Source organism: Physeter macrocephalus, chromosome 6 (assembly GCF_002837175.3).
Source record: "Physeter macrocephalus isolate SW-GA chromosome 6, ASM283717v5, whole genome shotgun sequence".
NCBI classification, from domain to species: Eukaryota; Metazoa; Chordata; class Mammalia; order Artiodactyla; family Physeteridae; genus Physeter; species Physeter macrocephalus.
Window position 1 is genome coordinate 70,926,326 of NC_041219.1, and position 22,821 is coordinate 70,949,146.

General features: G+C 36.3%; 1 protein-coding gene across 2 annotated transcripts in view; it reads right to left on the reverse strand.

Annotated features, from left to right (window-relative positions):
• SOX5 (SRY-box transcription factor 5) overlaps positions 1 to 22,821 on the reverse strand; it is a 1,009,763-nt gene that overhangs the window by 43,264 nt on the left and 943,678 nt on the right. For both annotated transcript variants that reach the window (XM_055085506.1, XM_055085507.1), the window contains one exon: positions 529 to 706. In XM_055085506.1, the coding sequence (XP_054941481.1) occupies positions 529 to 706 (178 nt within the window). The remainder of the gene's footprint in view (positions 1 to 528; positions 707 to 22,821) is intronic.

Below are 22,821 nucleotides of genomic sequence, written 5' to 3' on the forward strand. Positions count from 1 at the left end.
CTTACTCTACTAAAATGACAATTACGGGGAAGCAAAGAGACTGACTTTTTATAATACTTTGGGTGTGTACGAGTTAAGTTTCAAGCAACTCGGAACTGAGAAAAAATTGACATCCTGATGGTTGACTGCTGATCCAGGTAGAATGTATTTCATCATTATGTATACTTTGTACACATCACACAAAATGGAAATAAATTTAAATGACTGAAAAGGCAAGTCACCTAACAACAACAATCTGGAACCATTGCTCTCTGTGATTAGTCAGGCCTCTTCTTCATAAACTTAAGAACATCAGTTATATCAACAAACGTAACCAGTTCAATTAGATTCTCAGGGGGACATTATAACTTGGACTTCAGTTATAAATTTCAATTGCATGTTTAAAACAGACCTATGAGGTTCATCATATTGAAACTCTCCTACGGAACTAAAGCCATGCAGAAGGTATGCGTGATTTGCCATTAAAAGATGCTTTCATTCAATTGCCATAAACAGAAAATCAGCAAGAACAAAAGAAACAGAACTTACCTATTGTGCTAACTCTGGCTGAAGGACTAGCTAATGATGCTGGGACAGAGGCTTTGAGGGGGCCTGCCCCACTGTTTATTCTCAGAGCTGGCATATGGGGAGAGGTGGGTGATGTGGGTGATTTGCCATCAGAGGTCTTGGGTTTAGCTGATAGGTTCAGTGGCTGTGCCACTTCATCCTGCAATGATCATTAGAACATGAGCTGTGATAAGGAAAGTCTGATTAAAAATGCCTAGAAAAACACAGGTATACTGCCTGTCATTTCCCATCAAATACTCTACCAGTGATCTTAACATTCAGCCTGAACATTACAGTGTTTGGTTAGCTGTCAACAATGGCACTTTCAACTACATATCATAAAAAAACCTTTGGTATAAGAGAAAGTACATGTGCACTCAACTATCCAGAAAGCATATAACTGATGACACCTGTAAGAAATAGTCTTAAAGAAGATCTTATTTGTACTACTCATTTTTATTGAGAGACAATGCATAATTTGCATGAAACTATGATGTAGATTATTATTTTTTCAACCTCCAAAGAGTAGGTGTTGAGTCCCAAGCATCTTTGGACCCTGGTGCTTAGAGTACCCAGAACCTCCCATCATGGAGGAGCTAAATGGTGTGTACCTCTGATTAGAACTGTTCTCCAAATTAAATACAAAAAAGAAGAACACTTTCTTTCTTAGAAAATAATCTTTTCTCCTAGGTTTCACAGAAACACTTTAGGGTTTGATCTAAAAATGAACATAAACATAATTAGCATTATATTAATATATACTATTTATTTATATGCAACACTGTTCTAAACACTTATCATTACATTTTTAAAAATCCAGATTTGTTTTCCAAATTTTCCTTACAGTGCACTACATGGTAGTATGAAGAGCTACATGTGGTCAGCTCAGCATGTATGGCAATTTCCAATTGTTCTAGGCTTGAATAGGTCAAGTTTACATAGTTTACATTCTATTTTATACCTTTCTACATTAGCTCTTATGTAAGTTCATATGTAAAATTTATGGATACAATTATCACTAAAATGTCTATCACAATATATAAGATCAGATAATCTTAACATTATATTACTTTTCTTTCACTGCAAAGAGTTATTCTCTTTTTGCGCTCTAAAATTGGAATATTGTGTCATTTGTACTTTATTGTTTACCTTATATCCAATTTTACATAGGTATTATTGGAGAACAAAAATTTAGTATCCACTTAGGTTCATCTTCATGAGTTAAGAACATAAAATACCTATCAGTAATAGCAGGATAACTTGTTTAAAGTGGAACAATTTAGAATCAAATGGTGTGATGTGGTGACATGGAAACATATTAATTAATGTGTATAAAATGTGATGTGTATATTTACCCCAAAGCATTGAAATAAATCACTTTACAAAAGTGGTAAAAAATGGCGTATAATATGATATTTCAAATTTATATTTTTAAAAGTGATTTATTGTTATTTGATTCCATAGTTAGCTTCACTTAGGAAACCTATGAACAGGCTAGGGAAAATTACACTTGAACGTTTTTTCTCAATTCTGTTTTCTGTCTCAGAGAAAATGACAATTATTTGAAAACCCATGAGATAATTCAAATGGCAATCCGGGATCATGTTAGATGCATAATAAGTTATTGACCATGATATCAAATTTATATGAATTCACAGAATCTTGGAAGGAAGTAAAATAATTCCATGACTGGCTCAATATACAATTTTGAACTAAGCATTTAAAAAACTACAGGGCAGAAATCACTTCCAGATCTTTCAACATTTAGTTGAGCCAGTCAGCCATAATCCTTATATATGATGGCAGAGCCCCAGGAATATTGTCTTTTTTTCCTATGCTCCAGGATGGATGAGAACTTCTCAAAATGCGATCCTTGAACTGGTACCATCAGCACCACCTGGGAATTTGTTAGAAAAGCAAATTCTCAATCTTAGAAACTTCGGAGGTAGGTTCCAGCAACCTGTGTTTTAACAAGCATTCCCAGGTGATTCTGATGCATACTAACACTTCAGAGACACTGCCTTATAGTGTATAAAGGGAGATTATTAAAACTTTTTATTTACTAGGCTTCGAAACCCTTTACAAATCTTCCTTAATATAAGGGGGTAACATTAAAAATATGTAATGTTATCTCAAGCTTTACAATTTTATCAGAACACATCATATGCTAATAATAATAAATGAAAAGGTATATGCATAATAAAATGCTACTGAGATTCAGTGGGCCCATAAGGATTAGAATTCAGATTTTCTCCCCCTTATTCAGCCTAAATATCCTGTCATATCAGAGCTTTATCAACTATTTACTATGCAACTGTAAATATTCTAGGCACTTTTTCCCTTATGAAAGTTGTATCTGCTTAGTACTTTCTATATGAAACTACAGGCTTTTGTCATGCTAGCGTGAAAACTTCTTTTGACAGCATCACAACTCTTAGTTTTGAGGGGATACTTGGAGAAATTACAGGTCGCTGTTTCACTCGACTGTGCAGAAAGAAAGGAACATATTCCCAGAGTTGCAACAGAGATTTATGAGTACAGAGGCAATCGAGTGTGAGTGTGTGTACTGGGGGAGAGGTGGTGTCCATGAAGATGATGCAGACGTGGGTGCTGATGGGGTGAAATGTCATACGCTTAGCTTTAAGCATTAAGAACTATTACATGCGCATACTAAAAAATAACTACCAAAAGCACTGATTAGAGCAAGAGACCCACTGGGAATCTTAATATTCTCCTGTATTCGAGGCAGCACAGAAGTCTGAAAGCCAAAAAGTGCAAAGCACCAAGGACATAATAGAGGTTGACAGTTCCAAAGTTGATAGAAATGTCATTCAAAATTGCCCTTTCATTCTCTTTCATTGTGTGACCAGGCTAATAGTATATTAATAAGAACTCACATGCTTGACCCTTATACTGGTAACTATATAAATAACTTTGACCCATTATATGATATTATTTCACAATTTGCTGCTTTTCCTAATTTACTACTGAGCTACTATACCAAATGCCCATTATTCATGAAGAATACAAAAATTACAGTAGTTTCCCATTTTCTATTAATTATTTTTCATTTGACTAGATGAAAACTTAAAAACCCTAACTGTAAAATGGAACTGGACTATTTATTTATGACATGCATTCTCATAATTACGAATATGCACAATAAACGCAAAAAGTAAGGTTTTTTTCTACGTTGTTTTTTCACTTGCGATATCTTATTATTTAGGAGAAATGTGAAAGCTTAGCATGATTAACCAGTATTCTTAACAAATAAAACATACATTTAAAAATTATAAATAAATACTTTACATATAAAAGAACGTAAGTAATTTTCAAGGTCAGGAAAGCAGTGGGAAAGATAGCGTTTCTATCAAGTACACTGTCAGGCAGTGAGGAAAGCGATTCCCTTTTAATTACTTGTCCACTTGTTGAATGACGTTGTCAGTTGAAACTTTTGGAAATAGCATATTTCATACTTATTTCATTTATACAGAAAGTAATAGTTAAGAAGAATCCTACGTAGCTGTTGAGTAGCTCTAAACTTGTATATGATAATTATAAGGCAAACATTTAAGCTTAAGTAAATGTGTAAGCTAGGGTAAGCAAGTTTTAACTAGCTGAAGGCTATATTCTACATAGTTATGGAATCACTGTAAATATTTCAAATCATTTATTTAATCTTTAATACTGTGAAGTAATGAATAACCTCAGAAAGGAAACTAATGCTCAGAAAGGTCTAATGAAACCCAGGTTTTGCACTCAACATACAATGCTCTTTTCATTTACATGACGAATTTAAACTTAAAGAGATGTTGATGAAATATAATTTCTGGAAATCAGCCCTAACCATATAATTCTATCACATAATAAACCACATAAAGTCAGTACACATGCAATAAAATGAACTAATACACACATTTGGTACTGTATACATTAGTTTAAAAGTTAAAGCACAAATTGTTAACTTGTTTTGGTGATTTTTTAAATGCTCCTCTGTTCTCTACACCATACAGCATCGAAAATTTCCTTCAGTAATGCTCAAGACTTATTAGACTATTCTTTGAGAAAAATACCAAAGGTTTATGTACAATATGGCAGAAAATATAACAATTCATACAATAATGTGTGAGAATACTATTTTGCATGTCCAAATACAAGTTTTAGGAACCAATTCATGATTATACATTCCCCTAATAAGGAATTATCTAATCTTAGTTAGATAAATAAAAAATCGTTAACAAGAATGCAAAACGAAGACAATCCAAAAATCATATAGTTCAGGCATGTTCCACTTATTTAGCTACTATGACTTGTCTCAAAGCAAACATTCCACTTAACATCAGCTTGAGGTCACAGTACTAGAAATACTGTGGCGGTTCTAATGAATTTGTATCCCAGTCCCACACACATATAAATTATAAATGAGATAAAGAAAAGAATTCGACACAAATATATTGCCTTAGATGCACTGAAGAAATACCAGTTGTGATCATGAATGCAGGGATGATTCCACAAAAACTTAACAAACACTGTAAAATAACTATATAAAGTTAAAATATATTTCATTCACATGGTTTTCAAATCCTAAGTTTATGCTAGGAAAAACATGTTACTCTATTATAACTGTATCATATCCATAATTTTATAATGTGCAGAGACCAAATTAGTTAGGAAATCAAACATAATTTATCAAAGAAAAATCATTCTCCAGAATCCTGGAGGGTTATTTCTCTCTCCCCACTCCTTAGCCTTCGTTCATTTTTTTGCTAAGGAATTTTAATAGAGAACTAGAGAACAGGGATACCAGTAAGGAAGTCTACTTCTTTCTTCCTATTTGCACTCTTGTCCTTCACAACATAGAGCTATACTCACATGCAGGATTCTGGACCACAAGATGTACCATTAAGCATGTGCAAATGATTATATCTTTCAGAATAAAACTTTCATCTTTATTTACTTCTTTATTCATCCTCATGATCTAACTGATGATCCAGTTCATGCCATATCACACTTGTCCCCAAATTCCCTTTCCTTAAATATTTACCTGAAGTAGTTATTGAAAATCAAACATTTATTTGGCAGTTAACAAATTTATAGCACTCTGATGACAAAGAACAAGAACATATACATTTATTCAATCATCCATCCATTCATTTGTTATTTATTGAATGGAATTTCAACCATTTAATAATGGCTACTATATGTTGGGCATTAGAAAAATGCAAATCACTTGACATCTAGGCATGTGGCTTTGAGACTTTAGTTTTGTGTGGCCAGTAATAAAGGAACAAAGAGGTGCATTTACTTTTTATTCAAGCCCTAGACAGAGAGGTATGTGGAACTGTGTCTTATTTTAGCTGAATGCTTGAAGGACAGTTTGTCTACGCACTTAACACGTTGTTTCATTTATAAATATGTTTTGATTCTTTAATAGCCATGCAATGACTTAATAAAAAAAAAATATATATATATAATTTCAGGCTGCTTCCTGTGCACAATTTGGAAACTGTCCCCATACCTATCATAAATACTCATGTGAAGTAAGTAGCAATACTGACATATGGGAGGAGTAAAAGCATTCATGAAACATGCTGCAAAATTAATCACGATACTGCTATTATCCTCTCTGATGAAATAATCGTATTAAATTAAGTAGGGAAGCTACATGACAGGCTGCATTGCACAATGTGCACTGAGGCTGCACCTCTCTTCCCTAGCTTGTGTTCACATTCATCTTTTTCTTCTTCTGTCTCTATTGCTGTTCACTGTAAGAGCCCTCTTTCACCTTTCCCACCCAAATAAGGCTTTTTTCCCCTACGGTTTAGTAGAAAAAACAGCAAACAGTAGAGAGAAAAACAAAACAAATATCATGAGATCTCCAAAAAAGACTGGTGTGTCCTTGATTTTTCCTTCATGAAGAATTTATTTTATTTTATTTATTTTTTTTGTGGTACATGGGCCTCTCACTGCCGTGGCCTCTCCCGTTGCGGAGCACAGGCTCCGGACGTGCAGGCTCAGTGGCCATGGCTCACGGGCCCAGCCGCTCCGCGGCATGTGGGATCCTCCCGGACCGGGGCACGAACCCACGTCCCCTGCATCGGCAGGCGGACTCTCAACCACTGCGCCACCAGGGAAGCCCTTTCATGAAGAATTTAGATGAGAAAAGGTTTACATTTATGTGCAAGAGTCAATTAAAGTAATATAATATAAAACAAAGTGTAACAATCTTAAAATTATTTTCTTAGCTCCTGAAGAACTAGGAATCCTACTCAGGTGGCCACCCCAACTCTATACTTAGTAGCTTCCTGTCACCGCAAAATCAAGTTTATCATCTTAGAGAGCATGTAGTCCTGAAGTCCTTTTCATGAACACACCCTTACTTTTGGACTTCCAGATTGCAAGATGCCTTGTTAACCAGGTAGAGAGAACGCCAGGAATTCTCTGATAGGTACGCTTTTGCTGTGTTAATGTTACCATTAGACTTGACTGCCATTTACATTCAGGTCTTAAGTTATTTAGCTGACAGTAATATGGTCTAGCTTCTCATTTGCCTTTCTCATTTTGCCATTTTACACTTTTGCTTAATGTACACCTGCTTCTTTTAAAAGTGTATGTTAGCAGTGTATTTGGGGAACCTTTGCTTCCACGTGGTAATTACACATCGTTTTTACATTTATACTGTTGGCCCTTAATTAATTTAAAGGTGTTCAAATCATATTCATCATTTAATTTGTTGTTTAAAATGCCCCCCTGTTCTTTCCCTGTTAATACCTTGACAGATTATTTTCCTTGTTTTCTGACTTCATTGATTTAAAGCCTCAAAACTGTAAATTATACCGACAAACACACCGATACATATATTTGAAAACAAGGAGAGGGAAGATTGTGGCTTCCGGAATATCAGTAATATTTCGCATTCATTTTTTAATGAAATAATTTCTTTGAAATTTCTAAACTAAATAATGTCATTCTTTCTACACACAAAGTTCTTCTGTGATAGCCGGCTTCCACGATGGCCCCCCCCCGCCAATAATTCTTGCCTCCTGGTATTCCCCTCCCACAGTGAATAGGACTGATCGACATAACCAACAGGATACTGCAGAAATGACAGTTTGACTCCTGATGCTAGGTCATAAAAGACATTGCAGCTTCTACTTTCCTCTTTCTTGAATCATTTGCTCTGGGGTGGCAGGGTTTCTCAACTTCGGCACTGTTGATTTTTGGCTGAATAACTCTTTGTTGTGAGTGACTATCCTGTGCATTGAAGAATGTTCAGCATTGGCCTCTACCAGTAGATGCTTGTAGCACTCCTGTCCAAGTTGCAGCAATGGAAATTATAGCCAGACACTGCCAAATGTTTCCTGAGGGACAAAATCACCCTCAGGGGTAAGTCAGTTGCCATGTTGTGAGGACACTCAAACAACCAATGGAGAGATCCACCTGGCAAGGAACTGAGGCCTCCTGCCAATAACCAGTGCTTCTATGTTAGACATGTGAGTAAGCCACTTTGCAAGTGGATATACTAGCACCAGTCAAGTTTTCAAATGACTGCAACCCCAGTGAATATACCAGTACCAGACAAGCTTTCAAATGACTAACCTCAGTTGACAACTTGATTGCAACCACATAAGACTCTTAGCCAGATCCACCCAAGTAAGCTACTCTCAAATTCATGACCCACAGAAACTGTGTGAGATAAGTGTTTTTTGTCTAAAGTCACTAAATTTGGGGATATTTTGTGAGGCAGCAATACTGAATTCATCCTCTAAAAGAGAAGTCTGTGGCCAATATATGTTAAGTTCTTATATGATTCCAAAGCATTTTTTACCAAGACCTCATTTTGACTCCTGGAAAAATACTTGCTTCTCATTCTTCAACCATAATATGTGAATACATTTCATGAATCTTCCCCAGTTTTATTTATTTTGAGAGCTAGCTGTCATTCTTTTCTCCTTTTTCTTTCCTTCTCTTTTAATATTTCCTCTCCCTTCTCTTGAACATTTCTAACTTAGCTTTTGAGACTTTAATTTTAGATAAACTCTCTATCTAACTGCTACTTTTTATTTTCAAAACGTTCAAAAATAAACTGTAGAAATATAGTTTCTGTACATTTACTTAGAAGAGTGTCATATGGGAAGATCTTTAGCTCACAATACCAAATGAAAACCCACTCACAGAAATTCTGCAGAGTAAATTTTCTGAACTATTTGAAAAGGAGAAGAACAGGAAGAATACAAGTGTCAACAATAATATTTGATGAGAACAGTGATAACACGAAACAGTATAAAATGTATGGTGTTTCAGATTCACCTTTGTTTAACCTCTGGTCCCTGGACAGCTTCAAATTCCTAATAATCATCGTTATTTTGTCCTATGGTATTCATTACATCTGGATGATTGCTATTATCTTTTAAAATGATTTACAGTTCTTCTACCAAGAGGCTAAAAGAAAGCACAGAGCAGTAAGAGTTGATGTTAATAATCATACCAGTTCCTTTTATTAAACTCTAAATGTAAATCTCCAAAAGCTTTTAAAAAAATGCTTTTAGAGAAATTAGAGTTGGTCATTCCGTGTACAAGAAGAATTAAATGTTTTCTTGGAACCACCTGATCAGCCCTTAAACTAATAATTAGAAAGCATTTGTCACTGTTACTTTTCTGTTAGCTCCACTTGAATATATGTGAAAAAAACCCCAAGAGCTCCAAAGTTATCAGATGTTGGAATGGATTCACATGCAAAAGAGCAGAAGTCCTCAGAGCAATACAGATTCACAACATGAAATTTAAGGAAGTAGAAGCGTGTGCACTGATCAAATTCTACTACCACCTCTATGGTGGTGATGGTACTTCTACCTGTACCAAATGTACAGAACCAACTTCTCTACCTCAATCTACAAAAGGAATTAATATCAAAAGAACAGCAGAACAATATAAACAACACCAATACAAATGAGTGTAGACTCTTTGTCCCACTGGGGTCACATAAAGCAGAGGTAGATATATCACATGGAGGCCTATTATTCAGGGGGAGGAAACACTCATAAAACTGTGAAAAGAATGAGTTGATCTTGCAACAAAACAAAATAGAATATCTGGAATACTGAGAGGGCTAAAAAAAATTCCTTAAAAAATATCTGGGGATTCAATCTTTTAGGGATTGAAATTTTTCGAGATCGTGGGAAAAGTTTGGTCTGGTTATAAGCAGATAGATCATCTTTATTCACTTATTAAAAAAAATTTTTTTTCAGCATCTTTATTGGAGTATAATTGCTCTACAATGGTGCATTAGCTTCTGCTGTATAACAAAGTGAATCAGCCATATGTATACACATATCCCCATATCCCCTCCCTCTTGCGTCTCCCTCCCAACCCCTCCAGGTGGTCACAAAGCACCGAGCTGATCTCCCTGTGCTATGCAGCTGCTTCCCACCATCCATTCTACATTTGCTAGTGTATATATGTCCATGCCACTCTCTCACCTCGTCCCACCCCACCTTTTCCCCTCCCCGTAGATCATCTTTAAATAGCCAACACAGGAGAAAAAAGGAGAAGAAATAGAAGGCACACTCATACATAAGTCATTTAATACTAACTCTAACTAATTAAATCCAAGTCCTCATTTCCAATTCCCCCACATGCACATATAGGTTCTAATGAGTACAAATCTCCAACAGTCTGGTGACCCCACTCTTACTGTTTCGTGTTTAATACAGTGATGACAGTTAACCACTATATTGGTGTATTTTTGGGAGACTTGAGAAAGGGCCAAATCGGCTAAGGTACAGAACTCTGGGGAAGGGTGGACGTACACACGTGTGTCTGTGCATATGAGTATGTGTGTGTGTGCAGTGGATCTGACAGTGAATGAAACATAAAGCAAGAAGGTTAGGGAAGACTAAGGCAGCACCCTATTATTAGTGACTTTAACAATCATCCCACTGGATTTCATTTTATTGCATTAGTTGTTTTCCTGAATTGTTGATGGCAAAATAATCAGATTTTAAATAGTTTAAGAAGGCTTTACTCTTTAAAGGGATCTTTATGGATTAGCTGAGTACTCCCGCTCTTTACAGTACAACTTTCTTGAGGGTAGGCATTAGTATATTAATTGCCTTTTGTTACCCACATATACTTTGAATAGAAAAAATACTAAATATTAACTAATATATAATTACATAGACAGTTAAGTTTAATCACTGACTAACTCTTTTTTTTTTTTTTTTTTTTTGTGGTATGCGGGCCTCCCTCTGCTGTGGCCTCTCCCGTTGCGGAGGACAGGCTCCGGACGCGCAGGCCCAGCGGCCATGGCTCACGGGCCCAGCCGCTCCGCGGCATGTGGGATCCTCCCAGACCGGGGCGCGAACCCGGTTCCCCTGCATCGGCAGGCGGACGCGCAACCGCTGCGCCACCAGGGAAGCCCACTGACTAACTCTTGATAAATTCTTTTTTTTTTCATAAAGTATTTTAAAAATTCTTACATCTACATACAATGCAAATGTCATTTTGACTAGTGAATAACAAAATAGGAGCATATGCACCACCATAAGGTATCCCTCCATATTTGAGTCTCTTCAAAGGAATTCCCACCACTTGAATTTCAGGGTTCTTCCCAGTCTTCAGAACTTTGCTCCCTTTTCTTTTTGCCCTTAGGGTTGAAGCCTTGACATCTCTGGGACTCACTGATTTCTACGCAGAGATGTCACCTAACAGAGCCATTGTTAGGAACTTCTTAGTGACAGGCTTCCTATTATTTTCTTTTAAAATTTTATGTACGTATGTATGTCTATGTTGGGTCTTCGTTGCTGCGCGGGGGCACAACTCTTTGTTGCGGTGCACGGGCTTCTCATTGTAGTGGCTTCTCTTGTGGTGGAGCACGGGCTCTAGGCACGAGGGCTTCAGTAGTTGGGGTGTGCAGGCTCAGTAGTTCTGGCTCGCGGGCTCTGGAGCACAGGATCAGTAGTTGTGGTGAACGGGCTTAGTTGCTCCGCGGCATGTGGTATCTTCCCGGACCAAGGCTTGAACCCGTGTCCCCTGCATTGGCAGGCGGATTCTTAACCACTGCGCCACCAGGGAAGCCCCTTCCTATTAATTTGACCTGAAACTTTACTAGGTCAGTACATCCAAACTACAACTCTTTTTCACTCCATTCATTGCAGAGAACAAGGGGCAGTCATTGAAAACAAAGGATTAAAAGTTCAAAGATAAGTAAAAATAAAACGTAAATGCAAAACTCATTTCTCTCACTCCCACTTATCTTAACCCAGAGCAATTTTCACCCGTCAGATTAAGAGCAGTATTAGTGATCTTCCTTTCTGAATATACATTTAGAAGAGTTGTCCTATTTGCCCTGGTCTTATTTATTTTTTTTCTCATGTGATAGGTTTATTCTTTAATTTGTTCCACAAGCATCTTTTTAGAAATTATTCCCAACTGTGCTAGTCATGGGGGAGAAGGAATTTATATTCCAGTTGGTGAAGCAATATATAGACACTAAACGACACAACAGTTTAAGGCTATGGAAGCTGCTAGAAGATTGTAATACAGTTAGTTAACTCTTGAACAACTTGGGGGTTTGAGGCAGTGACCCCCTTGCACAGTCGAAAATCTGAGTATAACTTTTTTTTTTTTTTTTTTTTTTTTTGGTGGTACGTGGGCCTCTCACTGCCGCGGCCTCTCCCGCCGCGGAGCACAGGCTCCGGACGCGCAGGCTCAGCGGCCATGGCTCACGGGCCCAGCCGCTCCGCGGCATGTGGGATCCTCCCGGACCGGGGCACGAACCCGCGTCCCCTGCATCGGCAGGCGGACTCTCAACCACTGCGCCACCAGGGAAGCCCCTGAGTATAACTTTTGACTCCCCCAAAACTTAACGACTAACAGCCTACTGTTGACTGGAAGCCTTACAGATAACATAAACAGTTGATTAACACATGTTTTGTATGTGATATGTATATCTACATATATTTGTATGCATTCATGACATACCTTTTTCTTAATTTCTTCAGTATTTCTAGGCTATGCAGTTTGTCTGCAAGTTTTTTCAAATTGTCGCAAATCTCCAAAAAACTTTCCAATATATTTGTTGAAAAAAACCTTTGCGTAAGTGGACCCATGCAGTTCAAACCCAGGTTGTTTAAAGGCCAACTACATTTAAAGAAATAGGATTGTGATTAATCTAAAAGAGTGTCATGAAAGAAATTCTTCTGAACAAAAAACTGTATTTTATTTAGGCCAGATTATTTAGACCAAACTTTGTCACAAATGTGGCTGATTCACTAGTCTAGGACTGGGATTTGGATTTTGGATCTTAGATATTTAATTTAAATGCAATTTTCAGAACTTTTTCAAAAGGTTATCATTTCCTTATTGTGTTGATCCTGACACCTCTTTTTCTGAAGAGTTTGAAAACACAGAAAGGTGTCAAGGGCATGAGCTCTTAGAACATTTAGTCGTATAAAATTTGCTATTTGGGATGAGATGATTATCACCAGAAATAAAGATTATTTTCCCTTCCCTGCGACATTCATCAAAAGCAATTACTTTCTAATTGTGACTGACAAAGTATTTTTTTCCTTTTTCCTTTTCTCCTAACTAACCTATTAGAGAGTGAATAAAACAAAAGGCATGGTATATGCCTAATGAAATACAAAAATTATGAAATTTTTACCTGGGAACTTCTCCCCACTCCAAAAGAAATGCTGATTTTATAAAGCAATTTTGTCATCAAGAGAGCTAGTTTCGGGACTTCCCTGGTGGCTCAGTGGTTAAGAATCCACTTGCCAATGCAGGGGACACGGGTTCGAGCCCTGGTCCGGGAAGATCCCACGTGCCGTGGAGCAACTAAGCCTGTGCACCACAACTACTGAGCCTGCACTCTAGAGCCCACGAGCCACAACTACTGAGGCCGAGAGCTGCAACTACTGAAGCCTGTGCACCTAGAGCCTGTGCTCCACAGCAAGAGAAGAAGCCACCGCAATGAGAAGCCCGTGCACTGCAACGAAGAGTAGCCCCGGCTCGCCGCAAGTAGAGAAAGACTGCATGCAGCAAAGAAGACCCAATGCAGCCAGAAATAAATATATAAATAAATAAATTTATATAAAAAAAGAGAGCTAGTTTCTAAAGAAGAAATAAATGCTAATAATTCTGTACACTATTGTTACATAAATACTTGGGGAGAGTCAATTAAATATCATAAAATATATAGAAGTACATTTAGTAAGCTTAGTAATCCATATACTATTTAAAATAATTTGAATACTTTTATATCTGTTCATTTTTAATGCTGATTTTCTAATACTATTCAATTTACTCCCTGACATCTAAACTTTACAAGCTACAAAAGCATCCTCATATATTTTGTCTTACTTTAAGTCTCACAGCAAGAATGTGAGATATTATCAATCTCACTTCGCAGATAAAGAAACTGAAGTTAAAGATATTCAAAGATTTGCCAATAGTCATAACTTTACTAAGCTTCGGACTCAAACCCAAGTCACTGGGCCATAAGTCTAGGCAACTTTTCAGAGCTGCCTCTTTCTCATCTAAACGCCAACAAGGAAAAAATCGTTAAGCAATAATTTCTTTGAAAAATCAGACTAATAACTGAAATCTTGCAGTTTCTTCTTAATTCTGAAAAGATTTTTATACCTCATTATGATAGGGACCATTAAGAGCTCAATTTGGGCAATATTAATCTGGGCCCTTGCAAAAAATTTATAATATCAAATCATGAAATATTTTAACAAAATAGCTACAAGTAAATTCCAAATGTATTCATGTATCTAAATTATACATCAAAAGAGTACATATTTCAAGTAAATGCCATAAACATCCTCAACACTATTATTTAAGTGGACTTATTTTATTTCAACATAAAACATATGTCAATTTATATATATCCAAATGCTGCCCATTTAGAGAGGAACTAATATTACAAGAAATGAAGGAGAGGATGGAAAAGACCTTTAGCCCACCTAATGGCCTGACCAACGGCTATGAATCCATCCCAGGTTTATTTCAAATGAGTTGTGTCAAAGGTTACCCACAGGCCATTTTATAGTGATTTATAGCTGATGTCTTCAAATATCCTTTTATTTTAATGATAATCTTGATAGAGTCACTGAGGCATTCTTTGTCTTCATGGCAGTGACCAGGAGGGAACTGACGTCTTTAAAAAATTCTAAGGGGTGAGGATTATTTATATAGAATGGCAGTTAAGGCCAGTTTTTATGTTGTACCCTGGAGACAAAATAATTTTTTCTCAACATATTGAAGATGCTTAGCTTGATTATATATTCTGCCTATCATTGTTATAATATTAAATTGAAGGTATAGTCCAAAGAAAATTCAATAAAGATGAAAAGGCTTAGAATTGAGCATCAGGTAAGAGTCTGATTTTAACTATAATGATCTCAAATTTGTATTAAGGCTCTCACAGCATAATGATTCTTAAGTGTCTGTATTGAGTTAAGCATGTCGCGAAGCACGAGGAATTGCAATATTGATTTATCAGATATTCATTTAAGAAATAGTCAATTAAAATAATGCGTAGTGAAACTCAGCTGTAATGCCTCATGTTTAATTTTTCCCAACCCATAACATTAAAAGAATAATAAGTCTGGATGGCATGAAAGATTTTATATAGCAATTGTAATGATATCATTACATAAGAGTTTTGATGATATCTTTTAAACTGAACTAAGGAGAAAGAATGAGTGCATTTACCTTAGATTCGACTTTATTTTGAATGTTGCTTTGGGTCATTAGATTGCCAAATAAAATGAATCTGCATTCTTGATTACTGTAGTAAAGAATGGAATATATATATGTTTATATATATATAATATCAATAATGTTTATATATAATATAAGCAAACGTATGTATAGGTGAAATATTTCTCTGCCATACTTGAGCTAGATTGACTGGCCCAAAAGAGAAGCAGAGAAAGATAATCTTACAAAAGTAAGAGAGAAAAATTTTTTAAAATTTCCCTCCTAAGACTTTTGAACTGTCAGTTAAACAATATAACAAAAGTAGCTTATATTAGTATAAGCCTATGTCTTTCATTTCTGTGCACTCTTAATCTGTCAACAACATACGTAAGGGAGGCCATTCACTTGAAGATGTACTCATGGTAAACAAACTCATGAGGCTAATGTGTAAGTCAGAATGTCAATTAATTAATTTAGACCTGACCAAAATATTGCTGAATTTTTTTTTTTAAGATGTTGGGAGTAGGAGTTTATTAATTATTTATTTTTGCTGTGTTGGGTCTTCGTTTCTGTGCGAGGGCTTTCTCTAGCTGTGGCAAGCGGGGGCCACTCTTCATCGCGGTGCGCGGGCCTCTCACTATCACGGCCTCTCCTGTTGCAGAGCACAGGCTCCAGACGCGCAGGCTCAGTAGTTGTGGCTCACGGGCCCAGCTGCTCCGCGGCATGTGGGATCCTCCCAGCCCAGGGCTCGAACCCGTGTCCCCTGCATTAGCAGGCAGATTCTCAACCACTGTGCCACCAGGGAAGCCCTTGCTGAATTTTTTAAGGTATTCTTCTTTTAATTTCAAGATACCTCGAAATGCAAATTTCACTATCAGAATCAGGGCCAAAGAAGTAGTGAGTATAGTTGGCCCTCCGTATCCCTGGGTTCCACATCCACAGACTCAACCAACTGCGGCTGATATAGAGGGCCAACTGTACTACACCATTTTACATAGAGACCTCGAACATCCATGGATTTTGGTATCCAAGGGGGTCCTGGAACTAATCCCCTGTGGATACCAAGGGACGACTGTACTTCACTCAGACCATAGTAAGGACTGGTAAATTATGTATGCTTCATTACATACGATGTCTCTCGAATGATCAGATCACTCATATTTCCTAAATCCAGTGTATCTCAACTAGACTGACAGGATAAACAATGACAAACCTTACTTTTAGGTTCCATAACCTTTCTGTGCATATGGTCTTTCTACATAGTACAACAGCACTGTTTTACTTTTCTTAGGTACAACTGTATTCCGCTCACACGGCATTGAGATTATCCTCAAGCCCAGGATCTTTGATGCTTCCATGTAAGGGGTCCCAAACTCAGTCATATGTTTGAACATAGTATCTTGGCTTACTTCCACAGATGGCTTGCTTATTTGTTTGTTTGTTTATTCTTTTAACAGAACTAGAGCAATGATCATATGTCAAGCATTACACCGGATACTAAGGATGAATAAGATATACTCCCTACTGTCAAGGGACTCAGAGTCATACGAGGGAAGGCAAGTGCAGTTATACAGGTGCTGTGATGCTATACAAGGAGTACGGGTCTATGTAGTGTGGTCACATATGATGGAATAGCCAATTCCACATAGAGGTGACAGTGGAGATAGATCTTATAAGTTGGCGCCAGGCAAGAGGAAAAAGTGGAATGAAGAGGGCAAAAGCATTCCAGAGAGGTAGAGTGGCACAAACATAGGCAAAAAGAGGTGAAATAACATGATACCTGAGGAAATGATTCCATTTGGAGCATAAATTGCTGGGATTGGGAGAAAAGTAGAATAACTTAGCCTAGTGAGGCAAGTGGGGCTAGATTAGAGAATGACAAGGGAAGATGATTAGACTTCCTCTTTTAGACATTTTTATCTTTACATTTTCATTCTTCTTAAGTTCACTCCCAAAGTTCTAGAGATGCATTACTGTAAACCTTATTTATTTCTTTAAAATTCAGATGAACTCCCACACTCTACTCTTTCATTCCTACACATCTTTGCACAGGTTGTCTCATATTCCTTCAAAAACCATGTAAATGGTACATCTTCTGGAAGCCTTTCCTTATCTTCCTATTTCTCCCCAGGTTGTGTTGAGAACTTTTTTCCTTTTCTCCGTATTATTCTTTGATTATTACTTAGCCCAAAGTATTTTAATTGTTAGTTTATTTGCTGCCTTCCCCATTACACTGCACAGTGTTAATTATTGTTCTTTTTTATTCTACCAGTGTCCAGTATACTATAGGTGCTAAAAAGGTCTTTACTGAACAAACCTCAGTATTGACATCTTCTAAAAGTGACTCTAAGAAGCTTCATCTATGAATAACATAGTCATTACACGATATTTTAAAAATTATATAAACCAGTGAACAAACATATAGCATTGTTTCAAGCAAAATGTGAAGTCTATTGATATATCTCTTTCCGAAGGAAGACATTCTTATTCCTATTTTCCCACTAGAAGATATCTCATTTAGGATAAATCATATTTTATTAACTGTGCATTCTAAGTGGATCTTGTTTTTTAAAATAGGATTCATTTCAAAATACATTTTGAAAGAATATTTTTTAAAACTTTAAAAAATATTTCTTTTTGTCTCATTAAATTCCTTAATGTTTTATTTAAGATGCCCAGAATTCTAGAACGTAACTTGGTTACACCAAAGCCCCAAAAGTTCACCTGACAATAGCTAAGAATATGTGACTAAAATAATAACAAAAAACGTATACAGATACAAGATCTTAGATAATGTTGTATTAATATATTTAATTGCAAAAATAGACATATAGTGAAGACTATATCACAGATAGTGATAACTAAGGTTTCAATTCATATTAAGATTGAGTAGTATAATATAAACATTTAATCTAGTAAACATTTATCGACTGCATATTATGGGGTAGCCACTTAAAATTCAATGGGTAAAGAAAGTGTTTGTAATATGATTAATCTGATGGAATTGATCTTTCCTTCATTTAGTTTGTTGCAAGTCCATAAATTATGGTCCCAGATACAACAGATCAGAATTCCAGCTCACTGCAACTCTGTGTATGCTAATAGAAAAAGACAAGCAAAAACAAATCAAACGAAAACTACCCAGAGGGTCTCTTAAAATTGGATCAGAACCATCACTTTTTGGATAAATGACAGCACTATCTGCATGAAAACTGGCGCTAAAAATTCCATCACTTGACCCAAAATTTTTGTCTTGCCCTGTATTTATATAGGGTTGACCTGAATATTGAGCTCCCGCAGACTTAAAATGAAACTTTGATCCTCAAAAGAGTTACACGGAGAAGTATAGAAAACAAAAATCTGTACCTATTTAAGGACATTCCTACTGCTGTCATAATGCTTTTGTACATACTTCACAACAGCATTTTTTCCTTATGTTATTTTAAGTACTACTGGAAATACCACAAGAGAAAATTTTTTGCAGTACTTCATCCTTTCTATTTTTGGTCTCAATTTCTTTTTCTCCTATTATGAAATATCTACACTGCCAAAAGTCATCAAAATTGCACAACAAACCATAATAGCTCAAATTATATAATAAACTAGAAAAAATAAGATTCTTTGGTTATTGAAAGGCCCAATTTAAATGAAAGTCTCATATGGAATCTCAGTACTGATAACTGGTCTTGCAAAGAAATCTAACAGAGCTTTAATAAAAACTATTTTGTGGTTTTATGAAAATGTAAGGTTTTTAGTCTTTTCTGGTATTGGCAAACAATTTGGGGGAATATACTTTTTTTTCTATTTAAGTATACTTTTTTTCTTTCATATTATTTTGGTAATGTAAAACCTGTAAAGTAAGAATTCTGGTCTTCATTTTTCTCTAAATTTAGAGATTTCATCCTTATTCTTTTTTTTTTTTTTTCATCCTTATTCTTTTGAAAAACCAAAATCATAAAGGATGAATGGTTGGGTTCTGTAAAAGTCACCCTATGGAATCTGCTAGTCCATAGGTGGAAGTACGTGTGCTAAAAGCTGTGGGATATTGCAATTGTAAGTCCTGCAGCTCATAAAGGGAGGGGGCTAGAATTCTAAGAAGCATCCAATTATATTATCTACAAGGAGGTCCAGGACTAGGAAAGGGGTACATTCTTCCCTTGAGAACCTGAGGACACCTAAGTACGTGATTCAAGTTAAGGAAAATTGCTAGCTTTTCATATTTAGACACTTGCATTTTTAGACATGCTGCTTCCCAAGCAGCACTCTGTTAAACAAGTTCTTGGCAATATTCAATACTCTGAGCCATTAAGATTGTACTTTTCAAATTTAATATTTATGATTAAAATTTTCGTGAGCAAAATTCTGATTTCAGTATAGAAAAAATTTCAAATCTATTTTCAAGTAAAATAAGAGAATTCTAAGATTATTCCCTATTTCAAAAAAAAAAAACAAGAGCTGTTCTATATTTTGAATCCTATTCTGTACCCCCCTGTTCTCCAACTTGAAGATATGTGAGATAAGGAATGTATGCTTGCAAGTTCCTCTGATCATATTAAGTAGACTCTAGACCAGCAGTCCCCAACCTTTTTGGCACCAGGGACCAGTCTCATGGAAGACAATTTTTCCACGGACAGGGGTTGGGGGGATGGTTCAGACGGTAACGCGAGCGATGGGGCGTGATGGGGAGCGGCAGATGAAGCTTCACTAGCTCGCCCGCAGCTCACCTCCTGCTGTGCGGCCCGGTTCCTAACAGGCCGCAGATTGATACCAGTCCGCAGCACGGGATTTGGGGACCCCCTGCTCTAGACAATAATTCACAGTCAATGTGAATTACACCACTCACTGTGCATATGATGAAGGCATTTTTTTCCCCACATTTAATACTAATCAAGTTACACATTTTTTTTCTGGTCTTTGTTCAAAAAACTATAATTAAGAATGACTGCGTTCTTTAGTTGATTATTAGAAGAAATGAGAAACTGCAAGAATGATGATGGAGTTCACTATTCTATAACTTTTTGGACAGCTCTGGATTAAAATAGTCTCTCTTTCTCCTTAAGTTAACTTTGTGCAATTAATGCCACTACCATATTGTATGTGCATGAGAAAATGTGAAAAGAGGAATAACTAAAAAGGAATCCTTCTTCATGGAATATAATACAACAAAATAGATACATTAGAACTTTGTATATAAACTCAATATAAGTAAAATAAATAGGATTTTAAGTGCATTGTGAATGTACATGCTTAAATAAATCATATAATGAGTTTTAACAAGAAAATAATCACATTATTTATAGAAGTTTTACATAAACTTTATAAAAGCTTTTTTTAAGTGGGTGGCATTGCATGTTTATATGACAAAAAGTGTGACTTTAATAAAGCTTGTAACTGGAGGAAGGGAGAAGGGAGGAGGGGAGGAGAGGGAGGGAGAGATGGAGGAAAGGAGACAGGGAGAGACAGACAGTAAGAGAGAGAATGTGTGGCTGATTTTGAAAGAATGTTGTCCTCTCAAAGCAAGTTTATCCCAATGATGAAAATAATGCTCTTCATAATTTTAAAACTGCCCTGTTGTAATTGTTTTAAGACTGTAGCACATTTTTCACTGATTTTTTTTTAAAAGATAGCTAAAAGTCTGTTGCACTTGGCAGGTTCACTGGAATCACACTGGGTTATAAAGTTTTGGGTAAAAATCAGAAATTAAAAAAAACAAATGTCAAAAGTAAAAATCTGATTAGAAATTAGGGTCTGTTTTCTCATGTGACTTGTAAACCTACTCACAAAAGAGATCAAGTAAAATAAGAATTTTAAAACTCTTATCAACACTAGCATATAGCAATTATGATTTTTTAAGATGACTTTTAAAAACCAATACTTAGGTGTTAGTACCAAAATATCACTCCAAAAATTCAACCTTGCAATTTGCTTCCTATCGGTGGTAACAGGTACTATCAATTGTGTGTGTTTTCATATATTACTAATGAAAAAAACCTGATAAAGTAAGTGAATCTAAAGAAAACCCAGAAAATACTGTAGGCTAAATCCGTACTCCAGGTGAATAGTGTAGGCTAAATCCATACTCCAGGTGAATAGTGTAGGCTAAATCCGTACTCCAGGTGCTTACTTGCTGCCCTTAACAGGCTTTAATGTGATTGTCCTTTTCTGTCTGTATCCCTTCACCACATCCCTCACCACATACACTGTGCCCCATGAGGGCAGAGAACCATCTACACTGTTCACCAGTATCCTTAGGTCCTAGGACTCTGACAGACACATCATAAGCAATTAATTTGTCAATTAATTTGTTGAATTAAATTGTCTTGTCTCTCCAATGGCAAGGTCCAGGATGTGTCATTAGGACTCAAATTCCAGAGTGTTTCTAGGGAAGTAATGTAGAGACACTTAAAACATTAACTAATTGGTCCAAGAGATAAAAGGAAAAAAATTCCTTTGCCTGAAAGACACAATACCCTAAGAAAAGAATACAATGAATAGATAATTACAAGAGTTTAATAAGTCGTATGACAAATGGAAAATACATAATTTCTCTTTAAAAGTGAATGCACTTAGAATAAAATTCAAAACTTAACATGAGAAAGTCCTACCTAATGTGGTCTTTCTCATTTCCAATTTCATTTCTTATTCTCCCTCATGTTTTTTGCATTTCAGCTACCCCGGCCTACTTTCTAAACCTTGAATTTGTCAACCTCACTCATATAGTACAGTCTCTGTAACTGCTGTTCCTCCTGTTTGGAATACCTTTTTCTCAGACCTTTGCAGGTACTTTCCTATTCATGATTTAAGTCTCAGAGAGGGCTTCCCTTATAGCTCTGTCTCAAGGAGATTCCCTCGCTTGTCCCTAGGCACTCTTTTACCCTTATTTTCTTCACAGCACTTACCAATATATGAAATTGTCGCTTTAATTGCTCATAGTTTATCACTTCCCATTAGACTGCAGAATCTAAAGAAGACACAGTGTCCTGTTCATAGCTGTAGTAGCTGTAGTTCTGTCTTGAACTGAATTTGGCACATGACAGGCATACATTAATATTTGTTGAATCAGTAATGGTAGATGTAAGCATAGGGTGTTAGCGAACACTAAAAAGGGACAGTCCTTTAAAGAATGAGAAAACAACAGAGCTAAGGGGTAGAGACCAATTCCAAGTGATACTGTTTAGGCTCCTAATTAAACCACATCTGAAATCAGAATAACATTTTTAAAAATGTGACTGAATACATTTCCTTTCTGCTTAATCCAGTTTGGGTTGGGTTTCCTATTATTTTACTAACAAATACAGTTGTCATTCAGTGAAACCATAGTTTGAAATCCTGGAAAGTTGATTACAGTTCTACTTAAATAAGAATACTGTGACATTAAGTTACTCTGAATAAAATAATGCCACCTCCAAGAAGGGAATAAAGACACAGACCTACTAGAGAATGGACTTGAGGATATGGGGAGGGGGAAGGGTAAGCTGTGACGAAGTGAGAGAGTGGCATGGACATATATACACTACCAAACGTAAAATAGATAGCTAGTGGGAAGCAGCCGCATAGCACAGGGAG